The 12,256-nt window shown below is 42.4% G+C and overlaps 1 protein-coding gene across 15 annotated transcripts in view; it reads right to left on the bottom strand.

Annotated features, from left to right (window-relative positions):
* The window catches only part of CADPS (calcium dependent secretion activator), a 464,832-nt gene extending 453,172 nt beyond the window's left edge, over nt 1-11,660 (bottom strand). For 14 of the 15 annotated variants that reach the window (XM_032411674.1, XM_032411675.1, XM_032411679.1 and 11 more), the window contains exon 1: nt 10,809-11,659. In XM_032411674.1, coding sequence (XP_032267565.1) covers nt 10,809-11,258 — 450 coding nt within the window. In that variant the 5' untranslated portion in view covers nt 11,259-11,659. Of the gene's footprint in view, nt 1-10,808 lie in introns of all 15 variants that reach the window. The other variant, XM_032411665.1, reaches the window with a different exon arrangement.
* Between the last annotated feature and the right edge of the window lie 596 nt (nt 11,661-12,256).

Below are 12,256 nucleotides of genomic sequence, written 5' to 3' on the forward strand. Positions count from 1 at the left end.
CAGAAAGCTACTGAAGAATTCTGAGCAGAGAAAGTCCTGACTGAGTCTATGCTGCAGAATGATCACCCGGGTATCTGAATGGACTGTGGGCAAAAAAGGAGACAGAGAGAACAGTTAAAAGGTTATTGCAAAAGTCCACACAAGCAATCATGAGGACCCAAAACAGGGCATCAGTAATGAAGATGAAGAAGAGGAGAAAGAGGTGAAAACTTGTTAAAGAGGAATATCAACAGGATGTGTGCAGCCTTTGGTGGCGAGGATGAGCAACAGTGAAGATCTCGAGTTGAGTTGTGCACTACTGTCTTGAACAGCTTGGTTATATAGTAGCACCATTAGGATATTCACTGAATTAGAAAATAAAGGGGAAAGAGACTAGGTGAGAAATTCTGTTGTTGGGTGGTCTGAAGACATCCCATGGGAGATACCATGAAAGTCCATGTTCTTCCAAATATAGTCTGTAGACCTGTGCCATCTATGAACCGCTGGTTATTGGTCCTTAACCAAGATAAAATGTTAGTACCAGAAATTACATCAACTTCATTACTAAGGTGTTCAATTCAGCTGACAAATTTTTTTTTTTTTTTTTTTTTGTAGCAAGACTTTCTTAAAGAAAGCAGGGGGTTAACTTACATACTAGGGCAAGTTCCTTATTTCATTGTAAACCCTTGATGAAGCGTTCACTGACTTGTACCAGTCTGAGACCACACTTTGAGCAGCCCTGATATAAAGGTTTGAAAGGCTGGTGAGAGAATCATGCTAGAGCCAAAGATCTAAGAATGGGAAGAACAGGGATGTTAGTAGCTAAAGCCATCATTAATGGTGAAGTGGCCCAGAGAGATGACATGGAGGAGAGGGCTATAGTAGTTTGATAGGACTGCCATAAAAAGTATCACAAACTAGGTGGCTTAAACAGAAATTTATTGTCTCACAGCTCTGGAGGCTAGAAATTCAAGATCAAAGCATCTGCAGGGTTGGCGCCTTCTGAGGTTATAAGGAAAAATATATTCCATGCCTCTCCCCTACCTTCTGGTGATTTTCTGGCAATCCTTGCTGTTCTTTGCTTGTACAGGCATTACTTTAATCTCCGCCTTCCTCTTCACATAGTGTTTTGTCTGTGTGTGTGTGTCCCTATGTTGAAATTTCCCCTTTTAGTAAGGACATCAGTCATAATGGGTTAGGACCTTGAAGGACCTCATCTTAACCAATAACATCCTCAAAGACCTTATTTCCAAAAAAGGTCACATTCTGAGGTACTGAGGATTAGGACTTTGACATGAATTTTTGGTGGGGGGTGGGGTGGGACACAATCAACCCATAACAAGGGCCAAGGATAGAGACCTAAAACATACCAATATTTAGACTGAGACACTCACTACATCCTGCCTTACACTATAAGCTACATTCTATATTGGTGCATCTCATCTTCTTAACCAGATTGGTAGGTTCTTAGAGATCAGGAAGGCTGCCTAAAATGTCTTTGCATATTTTGCCTCCAGGATTTAGTGAGTTTCTTGTATGTGGAAGTGGCTCAAAACAATGTTGTTTGATGATGTATAACAAACAAAAATTGAATATGGAAGAGCCCTCAAGAAATGTTTTGAACACAGTATGTTATGACACGCTGCCTTATAGACAACAGTTGCTGTACTTGTCAGAAAAATCACCAAAGTCGATGTTCAAGATATATTTTAACTCATTTGCTTAAACAACTCTATGCCTACCATCCACACCAAAAGGCTGTTTTTCTGCATGGGCAACAGAAGGCACAATTATTTGCAGAATTTTCAATGTTTTTCCTTTGCTTTCTTAAGTGGCACAGTAGATTCCCTGTACCACTCTGCATGTTTGCCAAAATCCCATTGTCTTTTTCAAAGCACTACAGCCCCTGAAGGGTCTGTAGCTTAGCATGTGCTCCTGGAACACTTAGGGATTAAAAAGAAAGTTAACCCCAAAGTATCTCATAACTTTCCTACTGCACGGCAGTGATGGTGAGAAATACCACATGACAGGTTGATATCTTCCTCCTATAGGGGCTGCTGAGAGGATGTCAATACATTGTCAGATTATTCCATTTCTCTCAATTTTAGAAGAGTGGTCAGGAGCTTGGAACACTTGGAGGCTTGATAATTCAATTTATTTTTCAAAATTCTCCTGCTTGTTAAAATGAGAAGAATGGCTTAGCAAAGATAATTTTCCCCTTGACTAGTGAAAGGCATTAGAAAAATCCATTCCTAAGCAGTTTTACTTTTTTAAGGATACTTTACACCCATCCCATTCTTATTACTGTATCCAATATACAACAGCGCAATGGTTATTATTTATGTATATTCTAACTATACTCAGAAAAGACTTTAGACAGCTTATAGTGAGAGAGAAAATAGTCCCCAAATCCCATAATAGAAGTAGAGAAAAACATATCTTTGTCTAAACATGTACAACTATAGATTCTATTATATAATTTTGGTAACATTGAGACTGATAATATTTCAAACAGCCTAACTTTCACTAACATGCTGTTGACTGCCCATTCTTTGTTTTTGTTTTTTTTCCTTCAGAAAGGGCTAAATCAAATAAAACTTACTAAAGAACATATACCCAATATGGAGATTCAGTTCTCATTTTGGCTCTTTCTGACTTAATGGTTGGCCATGTAAACATGTCCTACAGTGATTGAAGTTCAACTGGGATTCAGCCATTTCAAGAAATTCATAATTGCTTATTGTCTTTAAAAGAAGATGCTTCTCTATAATATCTCAAGATGTGTCCATTGTTGGTATAAACAAGCTAAGCTGGGAAGTAATCAATGGTATGTTTCTGCTACATAAATTATTTTGAAACCATTTAGTAATTGGTACGTTCTTCACGTTTTCCACAGAGAAGCTTTTATAAAAGTAAACAAGTTGTGTACCTAAAATAGAGGCCGACTGTATTTAAGACTCTTTCACTTCCTCTCTTTAGAAGTTTCCTAGGAAAGAAAACATCAGTGTGGAATTTCAAGTCCAAATGTTTACAAGTACCTACTTTGTGCCAAGCACTGTTTTCAGAAAATGGGGAATCAAAGAGTAGTAAATGTGGTCCCTGTCTTTGGGGTACTTACAGTCTAGTGGGAGAGAGGCATAAACATATAAGGTAATTTAAAAATAATATACAGGGAATGAAGTGGAAATAGACTAGGGAGTTGAGAAAGCATTTAGATTTGGGTAAGGTTTCCAGTAAAAGATAACACCTAAGTTAATTAAAGGACGAACAAGAGCAAATCAGGTGAAGAAAGGTGAGATGTTCTAAAATAAGCAACAGCATGAGCAAAGACATTGTAGTATGAAATAGTATGGGGGCATTTGGTGGACAAAAATGCAGGAATTACTGTTACTGACAACATTTGCTCAAGATTTACTCCATATTGAGGACTTGTTAAGCAGTTAACATGCTTTTTTTTTTTTTTCTTGTAATCCTCAATATTATTTTCCCCCACTTTACAGACTTAAAGAGACTGGATAATGTGCCCAAGGTCACATAGTCACCAGGTCACAAAACTGACCCGGGACTTGAATCGGAGACTGGTGACCTGCAGAGTTAGTGAAGTGTTTCAATAAAAGAGAAATAGGGATGCACTGTACCCTCAACCCTATCTACTCTGTAGATGATGCTACGATAGTAACCATTGCCTTCCAGGTCTGCTTATCATGTCAATAATGATAATGATCACAATGATGACAGAAATATGAATATAAGGTTTGCTATGGTCAGTACTTTGCATATATTAACTTTCTCAGTCCCTTTACAGATAAAAATAACACAACATTGCACATATCAACAATAATAAGAACTAACACTTAAACAGCACTTACCACATGCCAGGCATTGTTCTAAAAGCTTTAGTGTATTATCTCACTTAATTTTCATAAGAACCCAAAGACGAAGGTACCACTACTCTCCCCACTTTATCAATGAGTAAACTGAGTCACACAGAGGTTAAATAAGTTGCCCAAAATCGCAGAGGCAGTTTGGGGTACAGCCAGGGAACAAACCCAGGCATTCAAGTTTCTGAGTCTATGTTCTTAACTACTGTTCTTCACTGTCATGTCAAGTGCGATGACCAGACTTCGAACCATTTGCAGACTTCATCCTCCCTTCCTTACCTGCTAATATCAGAGAATTCTATCACATGCTTGGACTGATACATAAAAAAAAAAAAAAAAAATAGCAAAGTAATTCTGATCATCAGCTCTCCGATTCTGCAGAAACTATAAATCTGATCCTACTAAGGAAACTGTTGCCAGAGACAGGGAACATAGAGTTCCAAATTTCCAGATCCTTTTCTTGGATGTGCTACAGTGGCCAGGGTCAGACCATCAGTATCTGTGCAACAATAGCAAGAATAGATGATGTTGGCAAGAACCAGATAGCTGGTGTCCTACCATCCAGATGTATATGGTATCCATCTTAGAACAAAAATAATTTGTTAAAGGTGATCAATATTTCATTATTTAACTGATGGCTTGGTAGTCTTATTTCTATTGCTTTTTGAAAACTCATAAAAGAATAAACTCAGGCTCAGCTTCATCTTCCACTAACACATCTTCCAGTTATAAGAGAAGCCAGAAATACACATTTTTTTGGTTAAGTTCATGGTTTTAAATGTTGATAGCTAATTCAAAAAACTGAAAAATGCATTGTAGACAAAACAAAATACACTTGTGGGTCATTCTAGCCCACAGGTCACAATTTACAAGCTCTCATATAGTTTGGAGTCTTATAAACTTTTAAGATCTCACCTCCTCATCTGAAAATTTAGTTGGACAAAGTGAACTCTAACTTGATTTCTGTCTCAGATTCTTTGAAGACACTGCCTTATATTGTAATGTAAAAATATCACAAATAGAAAATTGAAGGAAATGTTAAGTCTTGATAATGAGGAGCTGCATTGCCCAGCAAGAACTATCAACTGTTATTTGGAGCGGGCACATTAGAGATAATCTGAAGCTTCCCCATCCCCCTCTTCATATGAAAGATGAAGAAATTATCCAGAGATAGAAGTGGACTTGCCTATAAGCAGTGGCTTAGTAGTGGTAGTGACTAATCTCAAACACAGTTTGAATTTTGACGTATATATCCTTTCTATTCATCTTTCTTCATTCTGTCAAGAAAGTCATTTGAACCCCTAGATCCAGCCATGCCTGTAGTCACCCAGCACTGAATGCTTTTCTATTACACACACCAATAAATCTTTCCTTTCCCCTTTGTTTTCCTTTTGATTTAGCCAGTTGAGTTGGGTTTTTCTAACTTGGAACTAAATGATTGGACTAACAGTGTCCCACAAACAATGGCTCTTTTCCACATTACTGCTACCTCAGGCTCTTCTCCAGACTGGAATACCTGTCTTCCTCTAGGCTGATACAAATCATACAAATTCTTTAAGACCTAATCCTAGTCTACTTCCTCCATGGAGATTTTCCCTACTATTATATCCAATTCTGTGTGTATGCATGTACACACTCACTCTCTCTTTCCCTACACTTTAGTACTTGTAATCAGCATCTTACAATTAAACACTTTCTTATTCTCAACTTATTTGACGTGTGTATATGTTATCTTCCAAACTAGAACATAAGTTCCTCGAATCAGGAACATATCTCACAGGTATCTCCTGGTTCTGCTACCAAGCCTGGGAGAGAGAGTGCTTGATGCAAGGAGTAACTAGTCATCTATTTAAAACTTAGTTCAGAGTTAGGAGAACTCTCTTAATCATTCCAGCTTAAGTTGTATAGACACCTGACCCTAAATCACAAACACTGATTATATTTTAATGCAAGAGCTGTATATGAAATTTGCTTTTGTAGGAGAAAGATCTATGAATCATTTGACTTTTACCACTATACACAGTACAATTCTTCAGGAATGAAGGATTTAATTTCCTTTGTTCTTCAGTCCAGTTTTAGGGAAGCATGAGGCTATTCCAAGAATGTAATGAGGCAAGAGCCCTCTCATACTATTTTTTTTTTTTTTTGGTAGTCGCATCTTCAGAATTTCTCTGCTAATACTAGTGCAAAACAGTTCCTGCCCATTGCACCAAGGAGATTGGAAGGAAAATGCCAAAAAGCATATATAAAGATTTCAATTCTTTTTCTGATGAAGAGAGGAACAATTCTTTTTGAAGGAATCCTGGCTTAATAGCCATTTCATTCTGGGGCGCCTGGGTGGCTCAGTCGTTAAGCGTCTGCCTTCGGCTCAGGTCATGGTCCCAGGGTCCTGGGATCAAGCCCCGCATTGGGCTCCCTGCTCTGCGGGAAGCCTGCTTCTCCCTCTCCCACTCCCCCTGCTTGTGTTCCCTCTCTGGCTGTCTTTCTCTCTGTCAAATAAATAAAATCTTTAAAAAAAAAATAGCCATTTCATTCTCTCAAAAGGTTAGAGCATGTATTTTTTAAAATCCAAATCATATGTGGCATTGACAAGGTGACTCTTAAGAATTTTGAATAGTAGAGCTAACCCAAATGCCTCAAAACCTATCTGAATGGACGAGCCCCTATTATGGATTTAAAATATATACATACACTCACGCACATATATAGTTAGCTAAGACTAGGTCTTAAATTTTAGGAAAGGTAAGGGCTTTTGAGCCATGACCAACTCACAAAGTCAAATAAGTAAATGAATAAAGACAGAATTTTTATGGCTAACAGTGACTCAACATTAGCCATAATTTCATGGCAAGCTATGGGATGAATCACATAGAAACGAGTAGTTTGATCTTACAACACATTTGGTCTACTCATAAAGTCCTCTTGAATGAAATAGGAGTTCATATAAAATAAGCATGATTTTAGGATTGCCCCTTTCCATCATTACATACACACACACACACTGATATACAGGTACACAAAAGTATATATGCACCCATATTCATTCATAATCCAGACACTACAATTCCTAACCAATTAAAAGATTGGTCATGTCAATCTACATATTACACAGAACTGTTTACAGTGTCTGCTTTTACATTCCCTCAGTAACATCTATAAGTAGCTAGTTCACTTGAGGTAGCCACTCATCACCGTTACTACATAATTTAGAAACATATGGCACAGCTTTGCCATGCCAACTTCTAGGTATTCACTTTACCATTATGACAAAAGAGGACAAATAAAAAGCACAGAATAGTTTTTCAAATTGTCATTTATGAACAGCTGAAACATACACTGTGATAGTCAGAAGGATAGATTTTTGTTTTGGTCATTAATTATCACTACTAGCATGTTATATTTAGATTCACGGTAGTACAAGAAAAGTGTACCTATAAATGACAAAATACGTTTTCACATAGTCTGTTTAAAGTCCCTTCTTTTAACTGGGGAGATTATTGGAATGACCAGGCACTCTTTTCCCCAGGAAAAGTGAAATCAAGATAATTAACTAACAAAATGATGTAGGAATGGTATCTTCTCCCTCTGCTCCTTTCCAATTGTTCTTCCTGGCTAAAATACTTTTCTTTTCTTTTTTTTTTTTGATCTTCAGCTCAAACTACATAGAAAGCCTGGCAAGTCTGGTGTTCTGATTTACCAGCCAATCGCTCATCTCTTTCCTTCATACTTTTTATGAGGTTAATATCTAAATGTCCATTTTGCCCGTGTTATTTGATAGGTGTCCAAAGGATCTCTCTCAACTCAAATAGAAGGAACCCTGGGTTTAGAAAAAAAAAAAAAAAAAAAGTACACCTGACATGTCAGGATTCTATTTTTCACTCTAGAATATTTCTGGCCAGTGTTGCATATTAAAAAGACAGGATTTGAAATCAGAATAACCCATGCCTCAGTTTCCACTCGTTCTCCTATCTATGCAGTGCTTTAGGCAAATTATAAAACCTCTGAGTCTCCATTTTCTAAAAATGAAGATGGTAATTCCTACATTGTTAGAGTTAGGAGAATTTAAAGTGATCAAAGAACAAAAAAACAAAAGTAAGTAAAAACTAAGGAAATTTCTAAACTACCTATTTTTGTTAATTATGTATCAATATTGGTTCTTTAGCTGTAACAGATGTGCCATAGTATTGTAAGATATTAATAGGGGGAAACTGGGGCTGGAGTATAGGGAACTCTCTGCACTATTTTCTCAATTTTTCAGTAAATCTAAAACTCTTCTAAAAAATAAATCCTATTTTTAAAAAATGATCTAAGTGAAGTGCCTTGCACATGGTAGGTTCTTGAAAAATTACAGCCAGTATTAGGATATAGACTATTTGGTTTCATAAACTGTCTTATACTCTGTACAATATGATCTTTTCTTCTCCGGCTCTGTTGGGGTATAACGGACATACAAGATTGTGTAAGTTTAAGGTGAACAGCATGATGATTTGACTATATGATCTCCTCTCTTCCCCAATTCAGCAACTTTTTCATAGGCAGTCTTCTCTGGCTCTATTCCCTTCTTCCACATCATTTTTCCTGTTTCTAATTCATCCATTTCTATTGTACTATAAATTCATATGTACTTTACAACAAGTTTATATTTCTCCAAGACTAATTTTGGCTTATCAATCTTATTTGTTGGCCTTAAATTTTACCACAATGCTTATGCAAACATTTATTACTTTCAATGACTACCCACTAAAAAAATACATCAAAGTTCCAAGCTTTCTAAAACATTCTTTTCCAGAAAGACACTAAAAACTTAAAGATACAGAAATGGAAAAGCTTGTTTTCTTTTGTAATAAGGAAATAGATATTCAGCTTCCCAGGATAGCCAACAGCCCTGAGGCAGCTTTGCTGGAATATGCATTCAGCCCTAGTTTGCTGTAATAACTAAAAATAGGTTGACCAAATGCCGTGTTATCAATCTGTCCTGTAGTCTCTTTGATGTTAAGGTCATGTGTAAAAAGAACCCACTTGCCCCTCAAAACCACAGCTTTGAATTGATTCAGGTAAAACATGCAACCAGACCAGAAAAACTTAGCCTCATGATGATCTTTTCAGGTGGCTGAAGTTTCTTTTTAGAAGAAATGGGCCACTGTGAGAACGGATTTCTTTCCCCAATCTAGTGCTGAATTTTAGCCTCTATTTAAAAGACAGAGCTCTAGAGCCTTTTGACTGATAAAGCAAAGTTTGTTTTATATTTTCTCTTTAAATCACAATAGTTTTCATTGCCAACGGAATAGGACATCTTTGGTTGGTGCTGTTATTAATGGGATAGATTTTGAAGATGACATTTCCCCTGCTATAAAGACACAATTATCATAATAATTCCACGCTGAAACTTGAAATATCAGGCCCTGTACCTGAACCCAACACCCAACCTTAATAGAAAATCCAAAAACTTTTATTGTTCTGAGGATACTTTTGTCTACTATAGTCCACAATAGAGGCTGAAAAAGCAAGGGGCCACAGATGAGGGGTAGAGAGCAGAGTGTGTAGCCCACCTGCTATTCCCCAACCAGGAAATGAGTTGTATTTTTAATAAAACTGATAACCAAGCTTGTGATAGCTGAAATAAATCATCAGCGCTGGGTGGTGTGTGCACATATATAAGCAAAACAAACAGAGAAATCTGTGCTAACTTAAGATAAGGGTGGATAAATACAGGAAACCCTAACACGCTACTACAGCAACATGGAATTCAGTCTCAAGTGACAGCAACCAAGAAATTCACTCTTTTAAGAAACCGTCCCTCTGGGGGCTTCACCGGCTATGCTTTCAAAATGGAATTGACAAATTCACTTAAAAGAAACAAAGAAATGCGGACTTTCTTCACTAACTCCCTCCAACCTCCAACCGGGGACCTGACCTCTTCTCTTCTGGTCCCACCACAGCCCCTTATCCTGCAGTAACCTTCCCTCTCCTTTCTCTGGCTGGAAAACAGCTGATAGAAATAGGCACTTTTTTCATATCAGAAGCAGCCCAGAGCCGCCTCAGCCTTGCCCCAGCCTCAGACACAAAAAGCTTTTGATGCTCGTAATTGCGAAGCTTTTTGCAGCTGCACTTTATCAAGCCCAAAGCGGCTTGGCTTGAGGGCCTCGGAGAGCCAGAAGGTGGCGGCGAAGTCACCTTGGGAAGAGAAGAGGGTCAAAGGGAGGAAGGTAGAGGAGCTGACCCTGGTAGAAGGACCAGAGGGCGTGCCCCGGCTCTGGGGTCACTGAGGAAGGGGCAGAGGGTTTGGGGGTAACATCAGCCAGAGGGGGAAGCGGTGCCCGAGGACCCTTAGACGACCCTAGTCGGGATCAGCTGACCCCGACGAGGGGAGGAGGGTGCCCTTCGCCGTGTGACTGGAAGCTTCGCCTCCCGGACTTGCTTTGTCCCGCCTGCCCCTGCGGCTCTCTCGGCTGGGCGAGCCAAGCGCGACTCGGAGGCGCTCTTCTCGCTCTACACGGGTGCCCCCACCTGCCGGGTGCCCCCGCCCGCCGAGCGCACGCCCAGGAAGGCGGGCCCAGAGCTGAGCGCAGCCGCCAAGCCGCTGGAGAGTGCCGGGAGCCCGGCAAAAGGAGCAAGGCCTCTCTGGGCGCCGCGGGCTGCAAGTCACTCCCCGAGCCTCCCGGGCCATAGAGCCGGACCTGCCCGCCTAGCTCCCCAGCGCTCCCGGGTGGGGACACACGGCGCTGAGGTTCAGGCACCTCGCCGGTCCCCGGCAGCTCCAGGCGCGCTCGGAGCTGGGCCGACCCCGGCCTCGGAGAGGGGGCCTCGTAGCCCCTTCCCCAGGGCGCGGTCTACTCCTCCTCCTCCTGCTCCACCTCGCCAGCTGCGCCGCCAGCTCCCATTGTTCGCCCCACCCGCCCGCCAGGCTATGTCCCGGCGCCGCTCCCGGGGCCTCCCAGGCGCACCTACCTTCTGCTGCCGGCGAGCCATGTCGGTGGGCTGCTTGGCGTTGAAGGGATAGGCGATGCAGCGCATCACGAACACATAGAGCTGCAGCCTCTTCTTCCTCTCCTCCTCCTCCTTCTGCAGCCGCTCCAACTCCTCCTTCTCTTTCTCGCTCACCACCGACGGGCTGGGGCTGGAGGGCCGACCGCCACCGGCGCGACTGCTGGGCTGCAGCCCCCCGGCCCCGCCGCCGCTGCTTGCGCCGCTGCCCCCACCGCCGCCGGCGCCCACCCCGGCTCCGGCGCCGGCACCGCCGCCACCCCCAAGCCCGGCGCCGCTAACGCCGCCGGAGCCCTCGCTGGTGCGGCTGGGAGACAGGCGCGCGCCGGACGCGGCCGAGCCGAGAACCTCCTTGCCGCTCTCCTCCTCCACGATCTCATCCGATTCCTCTTCGCTGGACGAAGGGTCCAGCATGGTGGCGCCTGGGGAGGGGGGTGGTCCTTGGAGCCCTGGGCTAGGGGTGCAAAAGATGGGGGGCGCCGGAGGCAGCTGAGGGTCGGCTCCCCGGGATGGGCGCTTCTCCCCAAATCAGGGAGCGGGCGCTGCTGCTCAGCCTCCGCCGCCGCGACTGCTTCCTCTGCTCGGCGATAGCGAGCTGGGCTCAGACCCAGGAGTGCGAGGGGAGGAGGGGAAAGGAGAGGTGCGTCCGTGGACCCGAGGTGGGCAAGGAGGAGAATCAATTGCGAGCCCTGAGCTCGCAGCCGGATACCATCTGCAGCCGCTGAAGGAGGCGCCTCCAGAAAAGATGCCGAGTGTTGCAAGCTGTCGATGCAGCCAAGAGCCTAAGAGGCATCTTGCCGATTGGGGAGGGAGCGGCGCTTACGTGTTTATTGGCTTAACTCTCCCGTGTCCGCTGCGTAAAGGGTGGCTGCAGAAGGCTGGAGCGGGGAGAGCGTGGAGCGGTCCCAAAGTCTCAGAGCTTCAGTACCGACCCTAACACTTTCCTACCACTCCTCACCCCCTCCCCTTTGTGGATAATTTCCTTCTTGATCCCCAGTTCTCATTGCCTCGACCTCACTCACCCTCCCTCGGACAAAAAGTTCTTGGGGGAGGAAGAAATAGACAAACCAGTAATGACTTCTTGTTAGCGAAGAGTGGGCGGTCTGTTTGGAGACGCTAAATCCAGAGGTCTCGCGGAGAGGAAGTTGGTGAGATCCTATACAAGAAAGAAAGAGTTTATCTCCTTTCCCCAGCCTTCTTCACACCGGGGCTTGTGGGCAGTTGGTCTTGGCAGCCTATTTGTCCCACCTGTGTAAACTTTGATTCCAGCAATTTACATACACCCACTCATTAAAATAAAAGTGAATCAAATTTTGAATTGATTGGTGTATGGACCATGTAGCTCAACTATTTAAGTAGAAGCCCCGCCCTTCCCTACCCCGCAAAAGCTATGATGAATATTCTTCAATTCC

Source organism: Phoca vitulina, unplaced genomic scaffold, assembly GCF_004348235.1.
Source record: "Phoca vitulina isolate PV1807 unplaced genomic scaffold, GSC_HSeal_1.0 scaffold13, whole genome shotgun sequence".
NCBI classification, from domain to species: domain Eukaryota; kingdom Metazoa; phylum Chordata; class Mammalia; order Carnivora; family Phocidae; genus Phoca; species Phoca vitulina.